The following is a 14,461-nucleotide window of genomic DNA, read 5'->3' as shown; positions in this document are numbered from 1 at the left end:
CGAGCACAGACAGCCAAATGCTTTATAAGAGAGGAAGGCCAAATGTACACTGTGAAAGTATGAAGAAGCATGCTTTGAAACACTGATTGAACAAGTTGTACCCTGCCTGCCATAGATAAAAGCTTTCCTTTCCAACCAGCAAGCTTAGATTTAGCCTTATCCGCCAAGGCTTGGAGATGAATACGTCGAGGCTTACCACGAAAAATTGGTACTCCCAAATAGGTGAATGGGGTCACACCTCTCTTGAACCCCAATAACCGCTTGAAGTAACGCTGACGATGCAGATAAGGAGTACCCAAGTAGAAAGTGCTCTTGTTCTTATTAATTAGTTGCCGAGATGCATCACCGTAAAGAGTAAGAAACTGATGGAGACAACGAAGAGAAGAGCCATCACCTCTGCAAAAAATAAATAGGTCATCTGCATAGAGGACATGAGAAATTGGAGAGCAACCCCTTGGAGTAGAAATAGAACGAATACGCCCGGCAGAAAACAAGTTGGCAAGCCCCCGGCTTAAAACCTCTTCCGCTAAACAAAAAAGAATAGGAGACAGAGGATCGCCCTGACGAACACCACGATCACAAGAGAAAAAACCATGGGGAGACCCATTAATAAGCACAGAAAGCCGAGCAGAGTGCAATATTGTTCGAACCCAATCCACAAAAGACTGAGAGAAACCAAACTCATGAAGCACTTGGAAAAGAAAAGGCCAACTGAGAGTGTCAAAAGCTTTAGCAATATCAACCTTTATCCCAACATTCCCACCACGTATCTTTTTCTCAAGAAGATTGAACCCTTCAGAGACCATACCAATGCAGTCGGAGATTCGGCGACCCTTAATGAAAGCCGATTGTTCAGGAGAAATAATCCGAGAAACTATTGGAGCCAGCCGCATTGCTAGAACCTTCGGAATAATCTTAAAAAGAAAATTAGCTAAAGCAATTGGCCGATATTGAGAAATTGTGTTAGCTCCATCAACCTTAGGAATAAGAACTATAAACCCATCTCATTTGAAACTACAGTTCAATGCTTCTAGTGATCAAAAGCTTTCCAGTCATCATACTCTGTGCTTGGTGTGTCTACGACGACATTTTTTTCTTCATTCAATCCCCACCCGCAAGTTTCCCATCAATCCATCATCATGCTCGAAAGGCCATGGTTTCCTATTGGAATCCAACTTGGACTACAATATTATCTGAGATGAAGATTATTATTTTTTTATAAAGATTATTACTTGAGGTTGCCAGAGTACCAAAAAAAAAAAAAAAGTAATCACTTCCTAAACCTAAATAGTTATTTACGTCCTACAGCTCTGTAAAATATTGCCTATTGGTCACATTCTCCGTGGTTGTCCTACAGATCGAGCCATTCCGGTAGCTCTTCCTTTCTCCATTCACGTACCAGTTCCTCATTCTTTTATGTTTAAAGAGTACTGGATGTTTGAACAAGCAGGACAGCAGCCCGTGCTCTGTTTTCCTCCTTTCAATTTGTTCACACCATCGTATCCCAATACTACTGGGAAAAATCAAAAAGTTGAAAGCAGAGAGAGATTTTGCATATAAACCGTGGAAGCAAAAGTAGGACATTCATGAATCACATGATGAACTCCACCAATGCGATCCAACATTGTCCAACTCGCTGCACTAATCATATAATCAGTAACAGAAAAGCAGCTAAGCATGACGAAAGTAAGGAAAACCCAGAAAGTCTGTAGACCATAGTGCACTAGTGCGCAAGAATAAAATAATTTCAACAGGAGGAGAAATGTGCCAAACCAAAGCTATATATATGTTGAAGACAAACCCAGATTGGCAAGTCTATCTGCAACGGTATTTCCTTCACGAAGAATATGAGAACAATAAAATGACATTTTTCGAGTTCTACACACACAGTTAAGCCACGAGATGCGCACTTGCCATGGTGGGACAAATGATGGAGAAGACAAGCAATCAACCACACTAGTCGAGTTACTCTCAAGCCACACATACACATTCTGCTAACTCAGCTGAAATGTCAATTCAACCCCAATAATTACTGCCATAAGTTCAAAAGCATTATGGTGTCCTAGGCTAGTGCTGAAGCCTCCAATGAAACGACCTTTTGAATCATTAGGTATTGTTTCCTTTTTTAAATGCAGCTTTTGGTACAAATCTTATCAACATTGACAATTGTTTTATGTTTTATGTTTTATGTTTTATGTTTTATGGTTTATTTTATTATTATTTATTATTTCAATATTTATTTTTCAAAGACGTGCCCTGATAGTTTACATGTATCAGTGTTCAGTGAACCCCTTACAGTCGAATCATTTGAAACATTGACAAATAAAAGTAGGATCATATACTTATTAAAAAAACAAGATGGGAGAGAGCGAGAGCTATCTAAACCCTAGCGCCGCCGCAGATAGGTATCCTCTTTGGAGGGCTCTTTCACCTCCTTTCCAGCGTTCGCTTTGGCGTACGAGTTCTCTTCACTATGGCTGCATGCCTTTCATCCTCTGATGGGATGATTTTCCAACGACGGCAAGGGATTTGATTGGCTGGGTGTCCGTTGCGCTATGGCTTCAGGTTTGGGGCACTCGGGTGTTGTGGGATCCTGGTGGTCCTATAGTTGGATTGCAGCCGCTCCTAGTGGGCGAGTGGTGGAGGAGAGATTGGTCAACAAGTGGGTTGTTCTGGTTTGTACTAGTGCAGGCACGACTGGTGGAGTTCAGTTCGGTCTGGTTCAGGCGGCGATGTCGATATTGGGCTCAGCGGGCTTCTGCTCTCCTACACAGTGGCGGCTGGGTTATCCCTTGGTGGTTGCTCTTGTTCTAGTGGCGCAGATGGTTGCAGATCCCGTAGTAGCCGGCGGTGGTGCTTGGTTTCTCTGAGTGGGGTGTGCCCAGAGTAAGCTGGGTTCTCCTTACGGGCTGGTGTTGGGCCCATCTGTTGGGCCAGACCTTTCCATGGGTCTGGATCTGGGACCCGGGTGACTCATCGTTTGCTTCTATGTTAATTTGGAAAAAATTTCTGGGTGTGCTGCGTTTGTTTTTAGGTGGAGTGAGCGTTTCTAGATTCTATAAAAAGGCACAGTATAGTCACGTTGTGGGTATCACAACTGCGTGCTTTGGCGAGCAGTGTCCCTTATGCTGGGTTGAGTCCAGTCTTCGTTGGTCTACTGATCTTCTACATGCCCGGATCGTAAATTCTGATTGTTGGGTTTACAGCTATCAAGATCATGACAATGGTTTCGTTGTTGGTAATTATCATGAAGACAATGAGGACTTACCTTTAGAATTTACAAGTTTCTCTAGAAAAGTTTTAGAGCAAAATTTAATTGTGCAAGAACAATTGGTTGATATAGTATATCTTCTAGTTTGTTCTAGCTTAGCTCAAAGTCTTAGGCATTTCTGGTCTTTGTATGCTCCTCATTGGAATGCCCTCTTAAGCGATATTAATCTCTAGATCAATGAACTTTTCTTTAAAAAAAAAAAAGTAGGATCATTAATTGTGGTATTCGGATTTATGTTGGTTCCACAGAATATATATACGGGAAGATTCTGAAGAGGACGTCCGCAACCCAGAAAAAGTGCGGACGTCCGTCCTCCGGTGTCAGGAAGGCGGCGATCGCTGCGCTATGGGTGCCGAACGCACCCTCTGGACATCCCAGACAGCCTCGATCAAGTGACGAAGGCGATCGGAAACTCGACGGTGTACAGCAAGCTCGCCGGAAACCATGGAAGCCTAGAAACCTGCAACCCCGACCTCCTCCGACCTCGATTTCTTCCCATAAAAGGTCTGGGACTCCTCCGGCCTCCATCCAGCCAGCCCCGAGCCTCCGTTGCCGCCTGAAAGCTACCGCTGCTTCGACGTCTACACTTTTTCTAGATTACGGACGTCCGCTTCAGATCCTTTCCTTATATATATATATATATATATATATATATATATATGAGGAGAAAATGATATAGAGGAAACGTAGCACATACTAAATTTGATTTTTACGGTAAGCAAACACGAAAAGCTTAATTAGTAAAATTAATTTATTGAAAACATATTAATTATGAGAGAGAGAGAGAGAGAGAGATCTTAGACAGAAAAGCCAGAACTTCTCTCTCTAAATTTATTGAAACCAAATGACAAACATGATTTGACCAAACAAATTTTCTTCAGCCACAAGTACATTCACAATGTTTATATCCGATTGGTCCAATACACTTCATAGGGTTGCACCCTTTTGGGCAGGCATTCTTGCAATCCTCATTAAAAAAACAATCCAGGTCGGCACTTGCGATCTCATTCAAATCAAAATCACTACTATATCCACTAGCTGTCAGTACTAGCAAGCCTGCACGCAATTGATCAATCAATCAATCAGTACTTTTCATTAATGTTTGCATATATGACATAATATGATCCAAATTAATAATACAACAAAAACCATGATCATCTACATACAGTGACATATAAATCTCTATCTTATAAATGTGATGTCTTAACTTTGACTCTGATAATCATCTACAAGATACTATATAATTTAAAAACTATAATTTTATCAAATTATACACCAATGTCACGATTCAGGAGGTGAGGGTGGCTTACGTGCAAGGCACGAGTTAATGTTTAGGCTGATCACAACAGCAATGGCAAATGTGATGCCTGCAGTGATTCACAACACTGTACTCCTTGTGGCCTAGATTACAAGATATATATTAAGCAACCATCATGATATACACGTACAAATCAATTTTCTATGTCTATTTTTTTGTACTATGATAGCTTCACTTTCATTTGCAAAACCTACGCCTAACATTTTGTTAGCAAAATGATGTATTTGGTGGTTTACAATCCAAATCTAGTAACCTAGTGTCAACTGTTAACGAAACATATATGAACTCCTACACGGATTCTGGATATTAACGTACATTAATAGATCCATCACATCGGATTGGACTTAGGCTAATCCAATAGAGAGCCTCTAGTTATAATAAAACAAGAGTTTCAGATAATTTGTCACAATCTTAAAAACCAACAATTAACTCAATCAATCACAAGAAATATTGCAGCGTACTATGTGCATATATATATATATATATATATGTATATATATGTGTGTGTGTGTATGAGCAGAGAGAGAGGGACATTCACTTACCACAAACAACAAGTATAAGGGTCATGATCACCAAGAAATTTGGTCTAAGAGCAGACTTTTCCATCTGATAGAAAATTTATACGAAAAATATATAAGCAAATGTTGTACTTCAAAAAGAATTGGAGAGTGAACCATATTTATACTAGTACACCACTTAATTAAGCCTTTTTTATTTTTTAAGAAAAAAATAGTAATAATGATAATAATTAAGCGTTTTTTTTTTGGAAATTAAGAATAGTAATAATGATAATAATTAGGCGTTCTTTTTAAAAGAATAGTAATAATGATAATAATTAGGCGTTATTATTGTTTTATTGGGAAAAATTTCATCTATATCTCTACAGACTCTACTACTATAAATGGAGGCCCTCTTTTGGTGTTAAAGGGCTTCACCAAATTTTGAAGTGTCTATAATACCATTTCATAACATAATAAGTCAATAAAATATAAATAGATAAAAGTGTAAACTGAAATTAAAAATTGCCAAACCACCACTATTCTATGTTATATATATATATATTTGTTTTCGTCGACCATTTTCTCTTGACACAATGTCACCCACGAGAAACGCGGGCATGTTGCTAGTAATGTTTAGGAGGGCGGTCGTCAATGCTTCCGTTCATCAATATTTTAGTCGACCATTTTTCCTTAACACAATGTCACCCGTGAGAAACGCGGGCATGTTGCTGGGCATGTTGCTAGTCTTTATTAATTAAACCAATTCTCAGTCAGAATGGTTAAATTTTTGCGAAAAATTAGTTATTAATCTTACCTTAATTTTTTTTTTTTCTATAAGATATTATCTGCACTTTCAGACCCATCTCTCTTTGGGGTTATGGTACCTATACTTTTGGGGTTATGGGATATTGGAACACAACCATCTCTCTCTGGTGACTTGGTTCTTAATTCTTCTTTTCAATATATTTACTTTTGGTTTGTGTAGAAAGACAGCTCATAGGGGTAGAACTGAAAGCAAATCGATAAGGACCTGTTGATCCATATTCAAGGTTACTTTAGTTTTGGGGTTTGTGGATCCATATATATGTTTATGTTTTTTTTGTTTTTTTGTTTTTTGTTTTTTTCCGTTTCTTTTTCTGATGCTTCAATAATCATTAATTACTTGCAGCATGTATATATGAATGGTGCGGATTGGACACTACATATAAAATTATGATCAGCAAGCAAAAACTGAAAGCAGATCAATAAGGACCTGTATGTTGATCTATATTCAAGGTATGCTTTTGATCTTTGTTTTGGGGTTTGTGGATCCATTTATATGTTTGTATTTCTTTCTCTTTTTCTGATGCCTCACCATTCACTTCACTTGCAATATGTATATATGAATGGCATATTTCAAAATCATGATCACCAAGCAAAACTGAAAGCAGATCGATACGGACCTGTTGGTCTATATTCAAGGTATCTCAATTATTTAATTATTCCCCATGTCATTTTTCGAATCCTGATATTATTAAGATCCTTTGCTCCATTTTTTTCATGTATCGATTTTTCAATTTGATTTAGCATTTATAGTGTATGTCTTTTCATGCAGCAGAAAACCATTATGCATCGACCGGATTATATAGATAGTATATATACCAAAAGACTGGGCAACTGGACGATTAACTCAAGTCTGGTTGGGTCACATACTACCATGTCTCAGTCAGATTCACAAGTGGGTTTCCAGAGTGTGGCAAACCATTCTTCTTTGGGATTGAGGGTGGGACTTGTTCCCTACATTGTCTGCCTCCGAGAAACTAATATCGCTTAATTCCTTATTTTATTATAAAAAAAATAAAAAAATAAAAAAAATACTAGACCGAGTCAAGTTCACAAAGAAGACTCTGGCAAACTGGACTATGGATGCTTCAAGTACGTACTGGGCTAATACTAAAACTAGCATAAAAAAAAAAACCAAGAGGATATGGCCATGCTTCAAGTTTTGATGCACTTTTACCGTAACACACCGTTACTACTTGATCATTTAATTGTTTAAAAGCAAGTAAGGTTTTAGTGACAATGGACCAGTAGTCTGTCTTTGGGCATAGGTAAAGGAATCACATATCTAAATAGGGACAGTGTCATGTTGTTGAGAATGATTTATTATTTCATTCGCCGTAAGAAAGCATGAATTTGAAAAAGGTATTTTTATTGCAACCTATGATGATATGATTAATTTTATCAATACTGAATTCTTTATAAATCAGTGAATCACATCATTTGTCCATAAGTTGTAAATAGAGATGGCTAGAAAAGCACAATGAAGTTTAGGCCATGAGCCTTTTTGATCGATATCTGACTACACATCCAACAGGTGTGGCAGCTTCGGTGGCTGCAGCTGCAAGGCTAAACCAGGATGACAGCAACATACCAAAGTAGCATACATTAGGATCTGTGTTTCGTTATAATCAGTGGTCGCCTATAAATCCAGTTCTGTACTCTACAATCTGTTGCAATAATGAGTAAAAAAGAGGAGACAGAATTGAATATCAGATGCGGTTAAAATTTGAAGTAGAATTGACAGGGGCTGCGCGAACGCAAGCCCCCACAGTAAGAAATTATGACGTTGGAGCTTCTACTTGAGAAGACCATAGGCAAGCACCCCTCCGAAGTGCAATGGAGGTCGAATGTCTAGGCCATGAGCCTTTTTGATCGCCCATTGACCCCGTCCAGGTAAGTAATTTTTAAGGTCGCGCTTTGCTCCTTCTTATAGTACCATGATGACCTTGCCTGTTTCTTCTTCCCCGATGTGGGACTCGAAGCACTGCCAAATATTGTACAGATGTGCTCAGTGCACAGAAACTCTAGCTTGTCTTTTTGAGCTTGTGAGCGCACAGTGGACAAAACTACTCATGTAACTCTCACATGTTTGAAGGAAATACTCTTGGCAAGTGAATTTGTTTTAATATTGGCTCAGAATTTAAATGGGTTTTAAACGACGTAAGAACAAGGTCTCCTAGTTAGTTCCAATACAAGGCATACAAGAACAACCCAACCAAGATTTCTCACTCACGAGACAGATGGAAAAATACTGATGGTTTGGATAGAACTGTGTCCAATTAAGATAAACAGACAGAGAATGAGACCTTGATCCAATGAGGATAACAAGGATCTGTAAAGTGGTAATAACAATAAAGGCTCCACGGTCATGATGCCATACAAACAAGTAGTCTGTATTACTTCAATGAAAAAGGACCCAACAGCGCAAAGCAGTTTATTACATGGGCAACGCTATCAAAATGTCATGTTTTCTGCCTCATGCCTAATGGTATCAAAGAGTTCAGTAGACAGATACCGCTCTCCACAACTGGGGAACACGACCTGCGGACACAGAAATGAATGCAGAAAATGTTAATGGAGATTCGGATTAACAAATAAAAATACCGTTAATATATAACTACTCTGAGCCAAACGATTTGAACCAAATATTGCAATGAACAATCTAAGAGGCAATGAAAACTTACAACTATTAGTTTTCCGGCATTTTCTGGCCTTTTTGCCAACTTTATTGCTGCTGCTGTTGCAGCACCAGATGAGAATCCCACCTGCAAACATTTTTCAAAAATAAACCCCAATAAAAATATCTTTCGATCCTATAATAGATGACAATGGAGAGTAACGAGTTCCTGGAACTGCCATAATCAGAATGATGATTTCAACAGAAAGAAAGAAACTGTACTTACCAAAAGACCTTCTTTCAAGGCAAGTAGCTTAGCAGTCTCAATAGATTCCTCACTGGATACCTACAAAAACACGAGCATAAGAAATCTATTCTTGTACTATCATCTAACATAGATCAAATTATACAATAAAGAGCAAGCAGCATTTCACATGCAAAATCATCTGACCAACAGTTGATTCATTTTCAGACTTACTGGAATAACTTCGTCTAGCAGGCTAACATCGAGAACTTGAGGTATGAAGCCAACACCGATTCCTTGGATCAGATGCCTTCCTATGAATGTGAGTGCACATTATGTATCCGCAAATCAATTAGTGAAGTATGGGAGGAGTCTCAAATACTGTAAAATAGCATATTGCTTAATGTTATATACACTCGCACAAGGGAAGCACAGGTATGCTAACCAGGTGGACCTCCATTCAAGACTGCACTCTCAACTGGTTCTACACCGCAAACCTAGACATAAACAAAAGAAATTGTACCATTAGCTTAGATTAGACCATATACTGTAACAACTCGCACTCTAAATGTGCATATGATGTTATGTACAAAGTTGAAACCTTGATCTCTGGATTTTGCTCTTTAAGAAATTTCCCTATACCGGTTACTGTGCCACCGGTTCCTATCCCTGAAACCAAGATATCAACTTTCCTTGCTGAGTCTCTCCAGATCTCTGGGCCAGTGGTTTCATAATGAATCTACACCAAGGATAATGAAACAATTCATAAATCCTCTCAACCATCTAGTCAGGTCACAGTTACTGCAATACTACCTTTGGATTGGCAGGATTTTCAAGTTGCTGAAGCATATGACTATCAGGCGTGTCACGAAGCAACTCTTCGGCCTTATCAAGAACTCCCTTAATACCTTTGGCCGAATCAGTGAGGTATACCTCAGCTCCAAAGGCTAGGAGCACAATTCTTCTTTCAAGACTATATGTTGAGGGCATGACTAGCTTCAGCTTGTAACCCTTGCTAGCTGCTATGAATGCTAATCCAATGCCAGTGTTACCACTTGTGGGCTCAACGAGAACAGTCTTCGGTGGACATCAATATGCATGTCAAGAACCAAAAATACGTAAGTTGAAACACTGCAAAACTTATGTGCAACAGATATGGGCATATGGCAAGACTTAATTTCTAACCTTAACCAGGAGTTATTAGACCTTTATCCTCCGCATCTTTGATCATACTATGTCCAATCCTGCATTTTAAAAATTTAAGGCCAAATGAGTGTAAATTAGCATAGATTCGACATCTTTAATTGCTAGGTTGTATCATTCCTGGGCGAACTTAAAATATTATTTCAAGGAAATAATAACAAACACTATACCTGTCTTTAACACTTGAGCAGGGCCCCATCATCTCTAGCTTGGCAGCAATACGAGCTACACAACCTTCCACAACATTGTTCAGGTATACCATTGGGGTATTTCCAATTAACTGTGTAAACAAAGTAAGAGGACCAAAAGAGACCGTATCATAAGCCAAACAAAACGGTGCAGATAAAAAAAAGGAGGAAAAGCATCATTCTACGCTCAAGGTTTATGAAGAAATATTACTTCGGTGACATCTTTCTTGATTGCACATTGGCCCTCCATGGTATCCTTTTAAGCTGCAAGCTGATAAAGAATGGATAGAGTGAAAACAAACGTCGAAGAAATGCATTCACAAGTTGCTGTTCTCATGCACAGACGGAAACTATTAGGCTACAATGACATCAAGGTAAACTACTTTCTCTTTCAATGCTCTTGCATGTGAAAGATTTCAAAGTGACAACTCCAGTGCATATAACAAACTTGTACTAAATGTGGCTCAGCATATCCATATACAGTATTTGCAAAGACCTAGAAAAGGAGGCTCATCAAGATCGCAAACATAATGTGCTCACAGATGTGAACTCGCGGAATATGTTATAGAAAATTCAAAAAGCAGATTTAAATTCATCGCTATTGCAACACGACCAACATAAACAAAGTTGCAAATGAATTTCAATACACGAGCAAGAAAAATTAATTTCCAAGATTCTGATATTTTAAAGACATCGATTTTAGAAAAGATGGTGATGGTCAAATTGTTAACAACCAAAACATACTGACCATCTGAGCTAAACAGATGAAGATGTCAAATTTCCAGCAACAAGTTCAGTTACCCAATAATTTATCACAATCTTTCTGAAAACAAACTGTTCAATTCCAAAAGTAAGTAAAACAAACCACTCCACAGAGAAAGAGAAGAGCAATAGCTTAGGGAACTTCACCAATGTGAAAAGAAGCACACTTTAAGCACAAATGATCAATCTTTTGCACCCACTACGTACTTAAGCAAGACTGATGGTGCAGAAATTTCATACAAAAATAGAAACCCAAAACTTTAAAATCCTATAATCCCCAAACCCACAAATATTAACCAACAGAAGCTGAGCAACCAATAGTAATAGGCAGGTATACAATAAAAATAAAAATATAAAAATTCAAGAAAGAGTCCAATAATGCACAATTTGATGCTAAATGGAAACCCAGAAGACTGAAAATGAAGCTAAGAACCATAAAATCAAAGAGAACAAACCTAACGGGAGGCAAAAGAAAGCGGTTGAGTTGTTAATGCCACATGGTATTGTTTCTGAGAGAGATAATGCTTAACCGTTATATTCAAGGGTCTTTGGCTCCTTGCACTTCTATGGAGCCTAGTGGAAACCTTTTTCTTTTCAAATTCTTTGATAGATGTTTCAGCCAACCTACTCATTGTCTTGTTTCATGTCATCATATGCATGTTTTTTTTCGGAGCAATCAGAGATGTTTGAGAGATTGAGTTCCAGACTTCCAGGTAAGCTTCTTATTTAGTCCGCCGACTGGTCTGACATTTTGGTTTTGAGTTTTGGGTGCCATTGCTTGGGTTTCTAATTTCAGTGCATGCAATTTTGGGTGGTGCATATGAACTTGGAGGGAAAATGGTAGCAGATGGGATGTTCGCAAGATCGAGCCGCAATGCTGATGGTGATTTTGAATACAGGTTAGTAGTAATTGCAGTCAATAGTTGTGCCCTTTTCCATTTCATCTTTTGTTTTGTTTTCTAGGAGAGTAGGAGACTACCTGTGGTTTTAATATGTATATATTATCATGCATTGTTATTAACCTATTATTATATAGTACTGTATTATTCCCAATTCTCCAACCAAGTTTTTTTTTTCTTCTAATTTTGGATCAAATCTAGAACATGAGTTGGCAAATCTTGGCCGTCTTGCTTTGTATCTGTCAATAATATGAGAACGGCAATACTGCACTTAATTTCCATCTCTCGCACACGCAAACACAACACTTTCGCGCGTGCAGGAAGGCTAGTTGTATATGATACAAAAGGACATGAAGATAAAAGAGCGGGAGACATAAATAGTGACTATGCAATTTATTTATTTATTTATTTATTTTGCTAGGAACTATAATGAAGCAAAAAGAGAGAGTATTTTCTCACAATTTTGCAGGAACCCAATTGCAGAAGTCCATGGCCAGCTTGAATTACAGCAAGTGTCGGAGTTCCTGACTCAAACTGATCAGACCATTCAGGAGGAAAAGCATCAAATGAACTTTGTCAGTAGTTGGAGATGTTTGGTTCACGTTGTTGGTTCTTTGAAGACCCATTTGTGGCACCTACCAGATGCAACCTTCCCCGTCAACCCATTTGTGACTAGGCAGCTTTTTGGTACACGACGGAGACACTATACTCAAAGATGGGTAAACAAATGTTGATGTCATAATTTGGTTCGACAAATACTTTTGACTTTTCAACCCATTTCACGTGGTACGCGTTGAAATGTCAAAGAGTCCACGTAGGACCCTGACCTTTCAACGCACTTAAACCCTTCATCGAGAAAGAAAAGATAATCCTAAGATGAAAATAACCATGACTAGTAAGATGCCTAACCATGGTATGTCGAGTCTTTAACCTTGGACCTCCACCTCTTAGGTCTTGGACAGTCACCATGTTATTGACTTGTCACCTTGGACGGCGAGGTCAAAGCATATCGTGACCTGGGTATTAGAATAGCATAGTCCGAAGGAATCAGGAGCCTCAACCCCCAAGGCTAAGAATTCGACTCCCAAGGCTTAGAAGCCTCAACCTCTAAGGATCATGACCACGACTTCCAAGCCTAAAGCCTCGGGGGTTGACAGGCAAAGGAGAAAGAAGAAGAAGATAGAAGAAGAAGAAGAAGGAGAGAAGAGGAGAGAAGAATTGTGCGGTTGGGAAATTAGAAGAATATTTATATTGGGGTGAGGATTACATGTGGTAAGGTGTACAACTTTTTGTTCAGACAGCCAATAACTGAATGGCATGTTGACTATATTTATATTTCTGGGGTTTCTGATTGGTGGAATCCCATGACCGGCCCCTTTTTTTCATAAACGGTCCGGGCCTCTCATTTTTCTGTTTTTTTTTTAAAGCCCAGCTCGAACCCTGCGATCCGGTGTGGATTTTCTCTTTTTTATATTTTTTTTCTCTTTTTTAAAGCCCAGCCTTTCATTTTGTCTAACTGACTCTTATTTTATAATTTTAAAATAATTCTCTTTTCATTTCTTATTTGTTTCTGCTTTTCTCTCTCAGCTTTCTCTCTCTCCCCACTCCAAGCAACAAGCCGAACAAAATCCGAGCCTTCTTTCAGTCAAATTCATCATCTGGGTATTAATTTTCGCCTTCTTTTCAGCCAAAATTGCCATCTAGATATTTAATTTTCTCGATCAAGAATTGGGATTTTCAAAAAGAGCTATAAATCCATCTATGGCAACCAATTCGTGTTCTCTCTTCCAATTAGGTGATATCGGCGACCAGCCTACTGCCACCATCTCAATCAATTCACACATTCGACTGAGACAGATGATCGAAACCAGAACGGCAATGGGAGCTTCGAGTTCGGAAACAAGAAGATCAAATCGAAGCGGGCAGCAACGATGAAGAGAATGCGATCGAAGTGGATTTCAAATTCGAAAATTGACAAGGGAAGAAAGTGGATAATCTGGAAACGTTTTGGTTCAATGGTGGAAGAAAGTGGAATAGTGATTTGAGTGATGGAGTAGTGATTTGAGCAGCGGCAGCAACTCTACTGTGGACAAAGACCTCGCCGATCGAGCAAGAGAGAGAGAGAGAAAAAAGCAAAAAAAATAAAAATAAAAAGAGGGAAAAAAATGAGGGTATAATAGTCATTTTAGACCTGTTGTGGACATTTTGTGTGAGAATTAGAGAGAATAAGGACTATCAAGTTTAATTTAAAAGGCGAGAGATTAAACAGTTTTTAAGGGAAAAGTTTGAGGAGTAACAAGTATTTAATCCTTATTTTAATTTATCTTTATCCATCCTTCACGCTACCTCATTTATTTTATTTTTTTGAGGTGAAAAAGTCAATCTCATTCAGCATTTCAGCAAGCAGTACAATAATGACTTGCCCAGAGGGCTGTCAGTAGAAGCCATTACATAGAGCACACAATCCTAGCACACCCCTCACACGAGCATACTACTTAGCATACCCCTAGCACACCCACCTTTTTAGATTAAGAGCAAAAACAAGAAACAAAGTAACCCCAAAATCAATAAACTACTTACGAGGCTACTTGTTACTTGTCGAACTTCCCCACTAAAAAAAAAAACAGAAAATAATAG

The 14,461-nt window shown here is 38.6% G+C and overlaps 1 protein-coding gene and 1 non-coding gene across 2 annotated transcripts; both read right to left on the bottom strand.

Annotated features, from left to right (window-relative positions):
- Positions 1–7,651: 7,651 nt before the first annotated feature.
- On the bottom strand, positions 7,652–7,812 carry LOC112195550. Its single transcript, XR_002934608.1, has one exon. It is a non-coding gene; the product is annotated as a U1 spliceosomal RNA (small nuclear RNA).
- Positions 7,813–8,246: 434 nt separating this feature from the next.
- LOC112191506 (cysteine synthase) lies at positions 8,247–11,475 on the bottom strand. Its single transcript, XM_024330854.2, has 11 exons — positions 11,381–11,475; positions 10,375–10,434; positions 10,146–10,255; positions 9,963–10,016; positions 9,586–9,853; positions 9,374–9,511; positions 9,218–9,269; positions 9,007–9,086; positions 8,815–8,874; positions 8,596–8,676; positions 8,247–8,452 (listed from the first exon to the last, which is right to left on the bottom strand). Exons 2-11 carry the CDS (start codon positions 10,411–10,413, stop codon positions 8,366–8,368), a joined length of 969 nt encoding a protein of 322 aa, XP_024186622.1. The 5' UTR covers positions 10,414–10,434; positions 11,381–11,475; the 3' UTR covers positions 8,247–8,365.
- Between the last annotated feature and the right edge of the window lie 2,986 nt (positions 11,476–14,461).

Source organism: Rosa chinensis, chromosome 3 (assembly GCF_002994745.2).
Source record: "Rosa chinensis cultivar Old Blush chromosome 3, RchiOBHm-V2, whole genome shotgun sequence".
NCBI classification, from domain to species: Eukaryota; Viridiplantae; Streptophyta; class Magnoliopsida; order Rosales; family Rosaceae; genus Rosa; species Rosa chinensis.
This window is presented reverse-complemented; position numbering and strand designations above follow the sequence as displayed.